General features: G+C 33.3%; 1 protein-coding gene across 4 annotated transcripts in view; it reads right to left on the reverse strand.

Moving 5' to 3' along the window:
• LOC114285423 (bifunctional aspartokinase/homoserine dehydrogenase, chloroplastic) overlaps window positions 1–15,777 on the reverse strand; it is a 52,424-nt gene extending 36,647 nt beyond the window's left edge. Inside the window, exons 1-9 of one of the 4 annotated variants that reach the window (XR_014364432.1) lie at window positions 15,535–15,777; window positions 13,673–13,740; window positions 13,180–13,554; window positions 11,640–11,731; window positions 11,231–11,534; window positions 10,574–10,626; window positions 10,270–10,484; window positions 10,074–10,161; window positions 9,881–9,994 (exon numbers count right to left, since the gene is read on the reverse strand). Coding sequence is in view for 3 of the 4 variants with exons in the window: in XM_082920580.1 (XP_082776706.1) it covers window positions 9,881–9,994; window positions 10,074–10,161; window positions 10,270–10,484; window positions 10,574–10,626; window positions 11,231–11,534; window positions 11,640–11,731; window positions 13,180–13,554; window positions 13,673–13,740; window positions 15,535–15,665 (1,440 nt within the window). In the remaining variant the exon portion in view is untranslated. Of the gene's footprint in view, window positions 1–9,880; window positions 9,995–10,073; window positions 10,162–10,269; window positions 10,485–10,573; window positions 10,627–11,230; window positions 11,535–11,639; window positions 11,732–12,739; window positions 12,884–13,011; window positions 13,102–13,178; window positions 13,555–13,672; window positions 13,741–15,534 lie in introns of those variants that run through there. The other 3 variants (XM_082920580.1, XM_082920582.1, XM_082920583.1) reach the window with 3 other exon arrangements.
• Between the last annotated feature and the right edge of the window lie 246 nt (window positions 15,778–16,023).

The following is a 16,023-nucleotide window of genomic DNA, read 5'->3' on the forward strand; positions in this document are numbered from 1 at the left end:
TGGAAATACAAAAATAATGTTAATAATAAATATGACTATAGTTTGCATATTACTAAAGAGGCTACAAATATAAATAGTATGTGTTCTAATTTAAATAATATTACCGATATTATGTGTTCTTGGTTTTTTAAATTAAATAAAAATCAAAACACAAATCAGAATTATCTAGAAACCAAAGTTGAGTCTATAGAATCTAAAATAGACAATTTAGGTTCTATAATAACTATTGACTTAAACAAAGAAGCAAAAATCCAAATAAACAATTTGATAACTCAATTAGAAACTATATCCTTCATAAACAATGATGGAATGAATAGTCCAGAAGATAACTCTATTCCTAGGCTATTTTATGGTACAGAAGATATTCTGGTACTTCAAACCAATACCTATAATAGGACTGAATATGAAAATATTGTTGAAATATTGGATTATTTTACTTTTTGGATCTATAGCACAATTGGTTGGCGAGAACGAGAACACTTTTTCCAACCATATCAAATTTGGTATCTCAAAGAAACTAAAGATTTCGAATTTGAAGATGATTATTTGGATGAAGATCGTAGGAAGGAGCGATTGAAAAATGTTCAAAAACTTCTTTTGACAAAATATTAGATAGACAGTCTAATAATTTTTCCACATGCAGCTTCTAATTTCCATGGCTTAGCAAAATTATCATTCATGGTCACAGATGGTAGAATACTATTTGTAACTCATTTTTCCATAATACATCAAAGGTCTCCTACACAAATTAATGAGACTCTTGACATGTTATTAAATCTCAAAATGAGAAATAATTTGGATCTTCTGTTGAAACTAGCCATGACCGCGGATGATGTAGAACAATTTCAGAATAAGCGATACAGCCAAGATCCTGATTCCCCTCCATCAAAGACTGATGAAGAATATTACAATCTCGTAAACAGGATGGAAGCATAGTGGACCCCACTATCACATGCAGTTGTCTCATGATCGACTCCAACCTTATCCAGGACAAATGAAGCAACCTATGTTATTAGGCGGAAAGTGGTCAGACAAATTTTTTCAGCCAACACTACAAAACAGAAAAGATCAGCCAAATCTTTTCTGTTTCAGTCTATCCCTTTGAAAACTGAGGGTAGACAGTCATGTATATTTGTATATAATTGTGGCTTAGTTGGAATTTGTCAGAACCTCCATAAATATGTCTAGGTGTCATATATAATTGTCAAATTATATTTACAAGCCTAAGTCTAGGCTAGGAAACTTTTGGAGTATAGACTTTTAGAAAGCTTTGCAAAGTTGAACGTATGTATTTGATAGTCCAACCAATTAGGTATGTATTAAATTTAGACTAGACTTTTTGGTTTTGTTTGTTTATGGAGTTGTATTCTATAAATTGGCTTTCAAGCCAACATAATACAACAATGTAAATTCTCTCCATCTGCGTTGCCTAAACTTCGCATTTCCATTTCTGTTTCTATTGCTTAACTCGATAAAAATAGTAGAATAGAAATAGTAGAAAGCTCTTTTTCTTTTGATTTTTGTAATTGGTATCAGAACTTGGTGAAGAGCTCTTGAAAGCAAGATCAACTTATGTAAGTATTTCTATCTATGTGTAAATTTTGATATATATGTGTGTATGGTGTGCTTAATGATATTAAAATAAAAATAAAAAAATCAGAAAATATTATTCGTCAAGTTTAATCTTAAATTGTGTATCATTTGTATTTTATATCTTCATAATTATTTGTTTCATTTATAGTTGTTGTAAACCTATATGCTTAGTGTATGTCAAAGCCCCATATGCTCATTATTGGCCATAATTAGGCATTTTGAAGTCTTCAAGATCATAAAGAGAGGTTTTAAGCACCAGATAAATACACTAGGAGGGTCTTAGGTACCAACAACAATCTATAATGGCAATTAACCCCGAAGATATAATATGCTTTGGAAATACAAAAAATAATGTTAATAATAAATATGACCATAGATTGCATATTACTAAAGAGGCTGCAAATATAAATAGCGTGTGTTCTAGTTTAAATAATATTACCGATATTATGTGTTTTTGGTTTTCTAAATTAGATAAAAATCAAAAAATAAATCAAAATTATCTCAAAACCAAAGTTGAGTCTATAGCATCTAAAATAGACAATTTAGGTTCTAGAATAACTATTGACTTAAACAAAGAAGCAAAAACCCAAATAAACAATTTAGTAACTCAATTAGAAACTATATCATTTATAAACAATAATGGAATGAATAGTCCAGAAGATAACTCCATTCCTAGGCTATTTTATGGTACAGAAGATATTCTGGTACTTCTCACCAATACTTATAATAGAACTGAATATGAAAATATTGTTAAAATATTGGATTATTGGAGAAAATTATATAAAGACCGAAATTTAGGTATTGATGAAAGAAATAGGCTACTAGATATAAGAGAAACTTATCTAGAACATGAAGCCATTTTACAACACTTTAATTATGATATTAATATGTCAACTAATGATAATGATAATGATAGTCGATCATCCTCATTTGAAGAAACAATAGATCAAGATGTTTCATCATAAATAAATAAGGGAAAAAGAAAGATAGAAGAGCCAATTGATCCCGAACTGTTTGGCCAAAAGAAAAGGAGCTTTCTACTATTTCTATTCTACTATTTTCATCGAGTTAAGCAACAGCAACAGAAACAGAACAAGGAAAGGCGAAGTTTAGGCAACGAAGATGGAGAGAATTTACAATGTTGTATTATGTTGGCTTGAAAGCCAATTTATAGAATACAACTCCATAAACAAATAAAACCAAAAAGTCTAGTCTAAATTTAATACATACCTAATTGGTTAGACTATCAAATACATACGTCCAAATTTGCAAAGTTTTCCAAAAGTATGTACTCCAAAAGTTTACTAGCCTAGACTTAAGGCTTATAAATACTACTTGACAATTATACATGACACCTAGACATATTTATGGAGCATAGTTGTCAAATTGGAATTCGTATCGTGAATCAAAATAGCCTCGTACTAAATTGTTAATTGAATCGAATCGTGAATCATAAAGATTCGGTTACTTTTTCTAAATTACTTAACATATATCTACATATTTAGATGTTTAATATATCTTATGAATATGAAATATTTAAACTTAAATCAATGAAAATATTATTTTCAATGATAATCACGTAATTTAATAGGTAAGAAGTTAATAAAGGTTCCTCTGTAAAATCATCTTACTTTTTTCTTTTGTACATATTTCATATCAACCATTCTTAATAAAAATAATAACCAAATAGACAAACTATTAATTTCCAAAGTAATAATAATTAACAACGATATTGATATTTGGACAATAAGCATATATACTTTTCTAAGTAAGAGTGAGCAAATTATAAGAAATAATTATTTAGAATCTTTTATTTTAAAACCTAAAACATTTTAAAAGGTATAACTAACCTCACATATGTAATATTCAATTTAATAAAATAGCAATAGATAATTCATAGTATAACTTTAATCTTAAACATCTTTAGAAGATATATTATAATTTTTAAAGGGAAAAAAATGATAAGAAAGGTTAAAAATATGTTGGGCCTGACTAAATCTGTTTGGATTCTATTAAAAAATCCATGAATACTAAAATAACAACAAATCATGTGTATATATTGGTTATTTTGGTACTAAACGCTATTAGAAGTTGTGTTATGTCATTTTCACTAAAAAGATGAAGAAAAGAATGAAAAATGTGTCGGACACAATAATTTCAAAAATTGCATGAATCGTAAAAAGTGAATCAAATCGTGAATCAGTTGTGAATCATGTGATTCAATAAAGATTCACTTCCAAAATAGATTCACCTATAGATTACTATCGATTTTGCAAAAATTGTGAATCGAATCTCGAATCATAAGATTCTGATAACAGAGTTATGGAGGTTCTGCCAAACTCCAACTAAGCTACAATTATATACAAATATACATGACTGTCTACCGTCCTCGGTTTTCAAAGGAATAGACTGAAACAGATAAGATTTGGCTAATCTTTTCTGTTTTGTAGCGTTGGCCGAAAAGATTTGCCTGACCACTTTCTGCCTAATAATGCAGGTTGCTCCACATGTCCTGGATAAGGTTGGAGTCGATCATGAGACAACTGCATGTGATAGTGAGGTCCACTATGCTTCCATCCTGTTTACGAGATTGTTATATTCTTCATCAGTCTCTAATAGAGGGGAATCACGATCCTGGTTGTATCGCTCATTCTGAAATTGTTCCAGATCATCCGTGGTCATGGCTAGTTCCAACGGAAGATCCAAATTATTTCTCTTTTTGAGATTTAATAATATGTCAAGAGTCTCATTAATTTGTGTAGGAGACCTTTGATATGTTATGGGAAAATGAATTACAAATAGTATTCTACCATCTGTAACCATGAATGGCAATTTTGTTGACCCATGGATATTAGAAGCTACCTGTGAAACAATTATTAGACTGTCTATCCAATATTCTATCAAATGAAGTTTTTGAATATTTTCTAATCGCTCCCTCCTGCGATCTTCATCCAAAATAATCATCTTCAAATTCGAAATCTTCAGTTTCTTTGATATACCAAATTTGATATGGTTGGAAAAAAATGTTTTCAATCTCGCCAATCAATTGTGCTAGAGATCCAAAAAATAAAGTATTTACTCCATCGGAAGCCTTTTACTACACTATGATCATTGGATATTCTATCCACTGGATTGGATCTAAAATTTGCAAAATAACTTGATTAATTATTTCCCAATCTATATCTTCAGAAAACCACATGTCATGATTTGCCATGATGGTTATTTTGGGAATTCCATCTTTAAAATTTAATTTATCGTAGACTCGTTCTAAGATTTGTCTAATCTTATCACGATGATCCTTAACTTGATTTTTTATTAAAAGAAAATTTTCTTTTGGAAGCAAAGTTCTTGCTTTTTCAAAAAGACATTCTTTTATTTGTTCAAAAACTAGATTAGAAAACTCATTTAATACGAGATCTAATAGCTGAAAAAAATTGTTGGTAGCGTTTGGTAAAGTTTTCTAAATATGATTTGAGAATAGAGTTGTATTTTGAGTTTGTGAGTTATGAAATTATGATTTGAGTGTGAAAATTTATTTGGTTATGAGTTTTGAATTGAGTTTTGGAGGACGTTTTGAGTTTTTGAAATCAGAAAGTTTTTTGATTCAAAAACTTACAACTCATAACCAAACACACAACCCAAAATTCTATTCAAAAGCTCATATAAAAATTAAAAAAATTCCGAAAATATTTTTTATTTACAATATAAAATTAACAGGTGCCAAAAAAAAAAACCCGAACACTGTTCCGGTCAACCGGCCGGATGTCTGGAGGGACGTCCGAGAGGACGACTGGGTTAGCCAAATTTTCCCGCCTGGAAAAGAGTTTTCAAAAGTGAGTGGAATTATAATTTAAAAACTCAAAACAAACACCACACTCAAATTAGTGGGTGGAAATGTGTTGGAACACCTTTCCAAACACAGCCGTTGATTTTTTCGAAATTAAAATCTTAATTCCAATTCATTTGTTTAAGGATATTGAAACAAAGGTTTTGTAAATCTTTTAACTTAGCTATTTGCTCAAGCTAATTTGTTGGCCAAAACTCCCATATGTTTTTGAAATTTCACTTTGTTGTTTACAATGTGAGTTTTCCAAACTCCATTGAGTTCTGTATAAATTTCTCTGGATAGACCAAGGTTGAAAAAATCTTTTATTTCAGATTCATCTAGTTTAGATGTCTGAATATTAGTTGGAACTGGATTAGTTCTCATTTGACAAATTATTTTGATAAACAAGCATCACTGGTGCACTGTAAAAAGCCTTTTTAGCTTTGGTCATGCTATCATAGGCTTTATCACTTGCTCTGGAAATGCGCGAAGTTGCTTATTGCAATCATTTCATTCTATGTAAATTTCAGGATGTCTTCCTGCAAACACAACATAAACTTTTTCTTGTCTTGGTTGTTTACCCTTGCTCATTTTTTCCTCTTGGTCTAGAGGTCTTCTGCAAAAAATTAAAATTACTTATTTAGTAATTTAATTTTCTAAAACAATTCCTACTAAGAAAATCTGCAAGAAAATTGTTAGTACCTGTAAGATGTTCTACTTCAAAAGTATATTCATAAATTTTATTATACCAGGCTAATCTTCTTCCTTGCTCAATAGGTTTTTTATTGATCAAGAAATCTCTTACTGCCTTATTATCAGTACGTACAATAAAATTTTCTGGGGCTAAATAAATATGAAAACTTTTTATTGCCAATATTATTGCAAGTAATTCTTTTTCAAAAATAATATATTTCTATTCATTGGGTTTAAATGTTCCAGAATTATATCCACAAATTAGTTGTTCTTTTTGTAATTTTATGGGTACTAGAATTTTTCTTGGTCTAATCCCATTTTCAAATAAAGGTATCTCTTTATCATGCCATAATTTACTTGGTATTGCTTTAGGCATACATCCCAAACATAACTTTGAGGCATTTGTTTCTAAAATTAATTTATCACCTGGTTTAGGAAGATAAACGTTTGGTAAAGTTTTGACATTTTCTTTAATTTGTTTTATTAAAGCAACATCATCTGATGTCCATTCAAACATAACATTTTTTCTTAATTTGGTTAACCAAGGAATTTCTATTTTTGAAAGATTTTTGATGAAATTTCGTCCATCATTTAAAATACCTAATAAACTCTGTAATTGTGTTATATTTTCAAGAGTATCAGGAAAATCTCATACTTTAAACAAAATATGCTTTTGTAATTTTAAGCCTTTCTGGTCTATAATTATTCTCAAAAATTCAATTGATTCTTTTTCTAGTTCAATCTTTTTGGGTGACACCAATTCCATGTTTTTGAAATTTTTCACAGAGTAATTTTAAATGTTTCTTATGCTCCTCTCAAGTTTTAGAGAAGATAAGTATATCATCAATATATACTACACAACAATTCTTAAGATCTTTAAACATTGTATCTATCCACCGTTGAAATACCTGTGGTGCTATATTTAAACTAAAAGACATAACATTCCAGTGGTAATGTCCTCTAGGTATACTGAAAATTGTCAATTTTTTTGACTCTTCAGTCAATTGAATTTGCCAAAATCCACTCTTACAATCGAATTTGCTAAAGATTGTTGATCCTTTGGTTAAGTTAATCAAAACATCTTTTCTTGGAATAAAATATCCATCAAATTCTAAATTTTCATTTAGTCGTTTATAGTTGACTACCTATTTTGTACATAGTCGAATGCCTCCGAAAGTGAAAGAAGAGTATCCATACCCAGAACCCGACTCCAAACAGGATTATACTCCACATTAAGACTTGCCAGAAACTTGAAAACCCTTTCCTGTACAATGAACTTCATGTACCCATCTGAATCAGCAGTGCAAACAAGCTTTTATAGTCCTATAGGTGATCAAAGCATTTCCAGCCATTGATAAGGAAGGTGAAATACTGAAGAACAGTATGCTCCCCTTGAACAAAGCTCTCAATAGAGCGGCGCATCTCAGATGCCTGTGAGAAATTCCCTTTGCGGGAATAGGTGGAAGTCACAACATCCCAAATATCCTGGGCAATCTCCATAGACAAGTAGCCCTCACCAATGTCAGGTACCATCAAATGAATAAGTCAACCCATAATCAAAGTTTTGGTAATCTCTCATTGGTCATAACCAGGGTCAGTGGTGTTGGGTGCCTGTATTTTGCCATCAACATATCCCATCTTCCCTCTGCTCTTCAAAAAAATAGTCAAACTCTACGACCACGCTAGATAATTCTGACCATTAAATGGAGAGGTGGTGATTTTAAGAGTAGGGTTGGGGTTATCAGTCATAGTAACAGGTAGAATGGAACTCTCACTCCTAAATGTCTGCGAAGTAGTGGACACACTAGTGGAATCTACCATGGATACTGTATTACCAAATCCTCAACAAAACCAGTGTCAATCACAAACTCGGAAGATGGTGGAGGAATAGTAAGCACAATGACCACTAAGAATATTAACGAATTAAACACATCAAAAAAAAAAAAATTTAAGAAGAAAAGAAACAGAACAGGAACAAATACTTTTAGGTCACTACCTCATTACAAAGTCAACGACAACAGCAGTTCAACCAAACATAGAGACGCACAACAGAGGAATGTCAAAGGAATCCAGAGATGACCTCGATCACTGTCGTCTTGCCTCGCCGACTGCCTAAGGGTTCAACTTAGGCCAAAAGGCCTGTTGGCAATGACGAAGGGTTCGACCTAGGCTAGAAGGCCTGTCAGCAGTGACGAAGGGTTCGACCTAGGCCAAATGGCCTGTCTACGATGGTGATAGAAGGGACTAGGGCTGCCAGCAGTTAGCAGCTAGGCCAAAAATCCCTTCGACAGTAGCCGACTGACCTAGGACGGTGGCATATCTGTGGAGGCTTTGTGGTGGCTGTGTGGTGTATGGATTTAGGGTTGTGGCTCTGATACCATGATAATTTTAGAGAATACCAAGATTAGGGAATGATTGTGATATCATCCCCCTTTTATATTAATGAAAATTAATAATAATTACAAGGAAGCCCCAAGGCATAGAATAATTATAATAGATAAATAACCCAACTAATAATATGCTATTCTAACACATTACCATCAAGATGTTAGCCACAATTATTCTTAAACCATTTCTATGTCTCATCTTTTCTAGCACAGTAAATTTTATGCACAGTTTTTTCTATTTCCTTTGCTTTTTCACCTACCTACTTAGTTTCTTGTAAACATGTTACAGTAACTTTCTTTCTAATCAGAGTATTTACTAATTCCAAAAATTTACAAATTAATATTTCAATATTCCAAGCTGCTAATCTAAACCTACAATCCTGAGTTAACTTCTTTACCCACACTTGTTCAGGAAAGAGCATGGGACCTTGCCTATTTTTCACTGCACTCGAGAGATGATGTAGCGCCCCTTACCCATTTTTTGGAACACCCAAAGGCAGGCACAAGTCGTTGCTTACGGGGAACGCCCTAGCCTTTATTCGCATATTCATATTAGGATTCATGTTCTTCTCAGGTAGCTACTCGTGATTATTAGCTACCACCGTAACTTCTAATTTAGAAGAAGAAATGAATAGAAGGTGGTTTTCATAACCACCCTCAGTATTAGATCATGGTGGGAAACCACCATACATCCCATATTTTGAGATTCAACAAACTAGATCAAGAATTGTGACAGTTCTCTTCTTCTAGTAAGAAGATATGTCTCATTCTCTTCTTCCTCCTTTTCTTTAATTAGTTTTACCAATTCATAATGCTTTCTTCATTCTGAACCCCTAATACTTCACTCATAATTCCAGTGTCCACCTTAATCACGCTAATATATATAGGTGACAGTGTCCTCAATCACATCATTTCTGCTGCATTGAAATGATTACTGAAAAGTTTCCTTTGTTAACTGTCACAACTAAGCATTAGACCCAATTACTTGGGGTAGGCGTATGAATGATTTATACACTGAATCAAATGCTCTACTAAAATCCGGAAGCTTCATGTCTGCAGCCATCACCAAAACCCTCCTTTTTTCCTTCTTTTTTGCCTTCGAGGGACGGGAGGAAGGACTATCCTAGGCAATCACTTCTTCAGTCACCGAAGAAGCGAACTAACACAAAAGCTACAACGGTGTGTCTGTCTAATATTGTCCACCTTGACGACTATACTGTCAATCACAATCCTTTAAAATCTTGTGCAATATAGAGAAAGGATAACCCTTATACTACATATTACTAGTTTGGAAAACAACTCTATAGAAAAGCCAGGGAACCAAAAAGCGTTCACAAAGTATTGATAAATAACATCAGCTTCTAGAATTCTATCAAACCACCTGAGAAAGACGCTTAGCATCCAGAGCTTGATGAAATCTAGACTGTAAAACCTCAGCAACAGCTTTTACTTCTTTCTTAGGAACAGCAAAGCAGATAGAATGCTCACTGCTAGCCTGCATTAGACCCAATCACTAACTACATGAATTTTACAATATGGAAAAATATTTAACAGATATAAGAAGATGAAGATACCTGGGATATCATGATAACGTTGGCTCCTACATCTTTCACTGCACCAAAAATGGCACTAGCTGTACCAGGAACACCAACCATTCCAGTTCTGCAAAAAGAATGTGCAAGGTGCAGCTTAAATGGGAAAAGGAAATTAAAGAGAATGCATACAACTACAAATAGGATGAACAGAAATATCATTGCAATACAAGCTCACCCCTCAACATTTACAAGGGCCAAATTGTCTATAGTTGCAAACCCTTTGACATAAGATTCCAGCCTCTGCCCATCTTCGAACTCATTAACGGAAGGCTGGCAGATCATCGTTCCAGGTGCTGAAAGATTGAAGATATTTCTAATAATGATTGGAATGTCATATTGCATCACTGGAATGATGGTTCGGGGATGTAAAACATTTGCCCCAAAATATGACTGCACAAGCATGTAAATTTTTCTTGTTAAGAACGCTAAATAGCAAGTGTCAGCAACTTTAACAGGTATAAAATGAGATTAAAGTTCACCATTTCCCAGGCCTCTTGATAAGACAACGTCTTCAATACCACAGCCTCACTAACTGCAAAAAGAAATGTTCATTAGTCATTCCAATCAGTGTGTTACATGGACTCTTTTATTTCGCCCAAAATACCTGTGTCTATCAGATATGACAAGGGTAAGGGCGTGGGATATGTGTCCGACACCCGTACCCAATTTAGTCACTCAGATCCTTTAATTTGTTACAATATATAAAGAAGAAGAAACTCACATTTGTTAGTAAAGCAATATTTTTAGCCTCTCACATTAATTATAGATAGAAATTTCATATTTTTCTTGAATCCTATTTAATTTCTGGTATACTTCTACATAATTTACAACATCTCATCCGAGAATATTATATATTTTTTAATATATATGTATATATGACGCGTCCCCATACCCATATCTTTGAATATGAATCGCAAGATCCTAATATCTAAGTTTATGAAGGTCTAACACTTGGATACAAACCCGCACCTAATACTCGTACCCAAGTCCATAATCAAACACAAAATTAACATTGTTAGTAGAAGTACCAGTCCAGAAATTTACTTCCATCATCAGAATAAATGATTAATTTTACAAGCAACAATCTTCCAGAGATTTTTCATAAGTGGTGATTCAAATGCACAAACTGCACAAACCTTTTCTGGGATCAGCACTGTAAACACCATCAACATCTGTCCAGATTGTGACTTGGCGTGCCCTGAACAAAGCCCCCATTATAGCTGCAGAGAAGTCACTTCCATCTCTTTTCAAAGTTGTAGGAATATTTTGAGGTGTACTAGCTATGAAACCAGTTGCAATAACAGTCTTAGATGGATTTTGCAAAAACCATTTCTCAAGTCTTTTTTCAGATTCCAAGTAATCTGGATCAACTTGATTAGAACCACTAGGATTTACAATAAGGACCTCCCTCGTGTCCATCCAATTACAATCCATCCCACTCTGCAGCAGAGAAAAATCAAATAAAAAGAAAAAACTAATTCAGAAAATCTCAAAATCACAACTTCTAGATATTCTTTCAAAATAAAGTGCAAATAAGCACAGCACCACTTTTCTGACAAGAGATGCCAACATCTGAGCAGACCATAACTCTCCATGTCCTACAACAAAATCTGTAAACGATTCTGTTGCATGTCCGGCTGCAGTACATTAAGCATGTAAATCAATATAATATGTAAAAAAAGTCTTTTTGGGCACAGAGAACCAAAGGTAATAGCAGGAAGCAAAAATTATGGAAAATTTTATTCGCACACCATAGAAAATCTTGATACACATCATTTGTGTCGTTCAGATACAAACTTCCAAACAAAAGAAAAATGTTCAAATATAAACTTACGAACAAAAATAAATTGTTCAAATATACATTTCATTCAACAATTTATGTCCAAACAACTAGTTTTTGTTTAAAAGTTTATGCCCAAACGTTTGACTTTTGTTCGAAAGTTGATATTTGAACCACTGAAATGGTGTGTACTGAGATTTTCTATGGTATGTAAATAGAATTACCCAATGCGGGTGACACATTCACCCATCAATGTAATAGTTTGCAAAATATCACAAGACTCTTAGGCTCCATTTGTTTTGCCGTAAAATATTTTTGTGAAACATATTTTCCTCATTTTCCTATGTTTGTTTGCATAATAAGTTGGGAAAACATTTTTTTTTCTATAAACTATTTGCATCAAGCGGCTGAAATGTAACTTACAGATTCCGAACCAGTAAGTTACTTTCCGACTTCCAAATTGAAAGCTTTGGCTGTACTCTAAAATTTGTGTGTGGGTGGGGGTGGGAGAAGGGGGGGGGGGGGGGGGGGGGGGACGGGGAGGGATGGCGTGTCATGGGCCCACGGAAAAATGGTCTGAATTGAACAAGATGTAGATAAAGTGGGTGGGAGGGTGGAACAAATGATGAAGTGCAAAACATAATGTTCCAAATATATGTTTTTAGAGATGCAGCCAAACACTTAAAAATAGAAGAATGTAAATTATTTTTAGAGTAAATTATTCTACATCAAAACAAATGGAGCCTTAAAAACATCATGAAATAAATTCAACAGCAGTCAACTAAAAATAGCTCATATTACAGATAAATTAAAGAACATTGCTTACTGATAGCAAACCAAGTAATGTTGCAATCATTATAATCACCTTCAAACACTACTATAAATGTCAAGCTGCACAATTTGTAACTCTCATAGAAATATACTTCACCCATGACATTGCACAATGGCAGTGCAACACATTAGTCATTCAACTGATGGATTCAAATCCCCATCATCCATGTGCCAATTGCTTTTTGATTGAGGGAAAAGAAAAGGAAAAAAAATGCAAAAAAAAAAAAAAAGGAAAATCAATTTGGGAAGGCAGGTAGGACTAAGATAATATCATGTATATGTGAGAATTGGGGTTGCATGGCATACAAGGGACAAGCATGTGATTTAACAGCGACCTCAAGTTTGGCCATCATTCGGGCACTTGCCTGCTAAGTGGGGGTATCACAGCAAGAGTTTGAACCTATCAGGTGACATAACAGATCTTTCTAATTACATATTGGGCAAAAGACAACAAGAAAAAATTTGTTCTGATACCTATATATATTGCACGAAGCATTGCTTTAAGGTTATTGATGTCATCATGCAACTGCAATAAGAAACTAGCAAGGTCATCCCCCTCAAGTAGATCCCGGGCTGTTAACTTGTGCCTTTCTAGAACAGCATCCAATGCAGCTATGTAAGAATCATCCCGTGATTGCGCCTTGCAGACAAGATCATACATCATATTGGTCACCTTTGACATTGCAGACACAACAACTAACTTTCTCTCTGAATCATCATTGATAATTATGTGCGCAACATTCCGAATTCTTTCGGAGCTTCCCACACAGGTACCACCAAATTTATGAATAGACCAAGTGTCGCCCTTGGGAAACTCAACTTTTTCAAAAGAAGTTTGTTGCATAGCATCTGCCAATAAATGTGACGGAAGGTATATATTAGACCTATTGCAAAGTAAAACTTCATAACATCATAACACGAGTTCAATTTTCAAAACATAATTTGAAAGTAATGGCATATAATGAACCTGCAACTGAAGCACAAATAGGAAAGGTTGACAACTTCCTTTGACTCCATTGACAAATAAAATCCATTCTGAAACAAGAAACAAAAGCCTACATCAGCAATTTCAATCAACAGAAAAAGTGCATGTGAGTTAAATCTATGACAGAAAACCTTGACTGGAGATTCACATGACTCTGGATTGCAATTTACAGCATAGCATTACAAATTTATTTAAGGAAAAAAAAAAGGCAGGAAAGAAGTCCCTTGAAGAAATATTGGAAAAAAAAATTGATATGTAAAACAGATTCTAGGAATATGTATGCGAATAAATAAGGGTACACACCCACCCAAACACAGAATCAAACACTGATGGTATATTGAGGTCAGGATGTAACATTCAAACATTATCACAATGCAGCCCACCACAGAATGATAATGATTTTTTTTTTCTTTTGACAAATTTGTGAATTATGTTATATACAAAGAAACAAGCAAAACAATAGTTATATGAAACTATCCAAAAAAACATGTTACAATACATTTCCATAACCTTACTAGTAATCTGAAAGAAAAAAGAAGAAAAAAAATGCCATACTTCTTGACATGGTTAAGTGCAAAAGATCACCCCAACCTACCAGCTACATACAATACCTACCTTATTGTAGAACATCAATAATAGGGTATTCTTTTTAAACCATATTTATGAGCTACATGTTGGTGGTTATGGTTGTTAGGAATGGTGTTTTAGGTATTGTAAAGTTGTGACCTATGTGCTACATGGACTTGGATAGAATTATCGGGTACAGGTGTGTGTCCAAGCGTCAAACCTTCATTAACTTAAGTGTTAAGATATTGGGATATGTATCCAACATAGGATATAAGTACAAGGACTCTTTATGGACAGTTATATATGTTACATATTACATAATACTCTTTGATAAATTATGTAGAAATGTACTTGAAATTAAATAGAATTTACGGAGAATCTAGAAGTTCTATCTCTCATCTATGTTAGAGACTACGTGTTTCTTATTCTTCAAACATTGCAAAAAGTTGAAGATTAAATTGGGTACATGTGTCAGACAAATATCTCACACCCTTACCCTTGTCATATCCAGTAGACACGGGTAGTGTAGGGAAAATAGAAGAGTCCATGTAACATAAGTTCTTTCCCTATTAATATAATGGACTTATGGTGATTTAGATTTAAAATTTAAAATTCTTGTTGCATTTTGATCCCTGTTGATGACATGCAGGACATTGAGAGTTTGGCAAGTAAATTTGGCCTTAAATGGACCCCTTCCTACTTCCTAAAAGGAAAAAAAAGGAAGAACATACATGTTGGCCAATGCCTCACAAAGGCTAACTCATTCAATAGTGCATATCAACCTTACATATAACAATTTTCTTCTAATCAACTGATATTTAGGTAGCATATGGTAAATTATATTGTTTAATTTATATATCAAGAGAACGTGATAGCATAGATTGCATAGCCATGGCAGAATCAACTAGCATTCCTTGTTTCATTCTAAACCTATTTTGTTGTTATTGAACACGATACGTACACAGATTCTATTTACATGGAAAGGAGAAGGAACAAAAATATTAGATTCATAGATTCACAAGCAGCAAATTATAGAAGCGTAAGAGAGTGAGTTAGTTCCCTTTGGTTTAATATCAATTTTTTCCACTGTTGGAATCACATAAAACAGATAAAAACAGACTCCAATCAAGTGAAATTGGCACAGTAATCACAAGAAAACAATAATCACGTGAAAAGATATCTAGTTTCTTCCAATTTTCCTCCATTTTTCTCGAAAGCCAAACAAGAAGCAAATTAGGGAAGCGAAAAAAAAGAAGGAAAAGAAGAAAAAACTTCACTTGGAGATGGGAGAGCATTGGGGGAGAGAGAGAGATGATGGGTAGATCTTCTGGGTTGCATAGGAATCGCGTGAGGATGCATTGGTCGAGAGGCCACGCAACGAAGGAGCCATCGAAGAAGAAAACGCCATTGGCTGCTATGATTTTGAGTCGCAGAGTTACCTAAACAACACAAACAGATTGACTCACTGATTGTATGAGAGAGAGAGAGAGAGAGAGAGAGAGAGTGGGGCGGCTTTGAATTCTAACCTTCTTCGTGTGAGCGAGCTTCTGTATATGTACAAACCAGTGGTCCCGTGCGATGCACAGGACTTTAGAAATTCAATAATTAATAAAAAATTTTGTTATTTATTTATATTTCTTAATATTTTTATTTAGTTTGTGTATATAAATCTTACTTCACATCATTATCAATAGTGGATATTACATTAATCATCTCATATAATATAATAAATTAAAATAAAATTAATTTTAATTCCCATTATATTT

The sequence above is a fragment of the Camellia sinensis genome, chromosome 3, assembly GCF_055761805.1.
Source record: "Camellia sinensis isolate YWXY chromosome 3, ASM5576180v1, whole genome shotgun sequence".
In the NCBI taxonomy this organism is placed as follows: domain Eukaryota; kingdom Viridiplantae; phylum Streptophyta; class Magnoliopsida; order Ericales; family Theaceae; genus Camellia; species Camellia sinensis.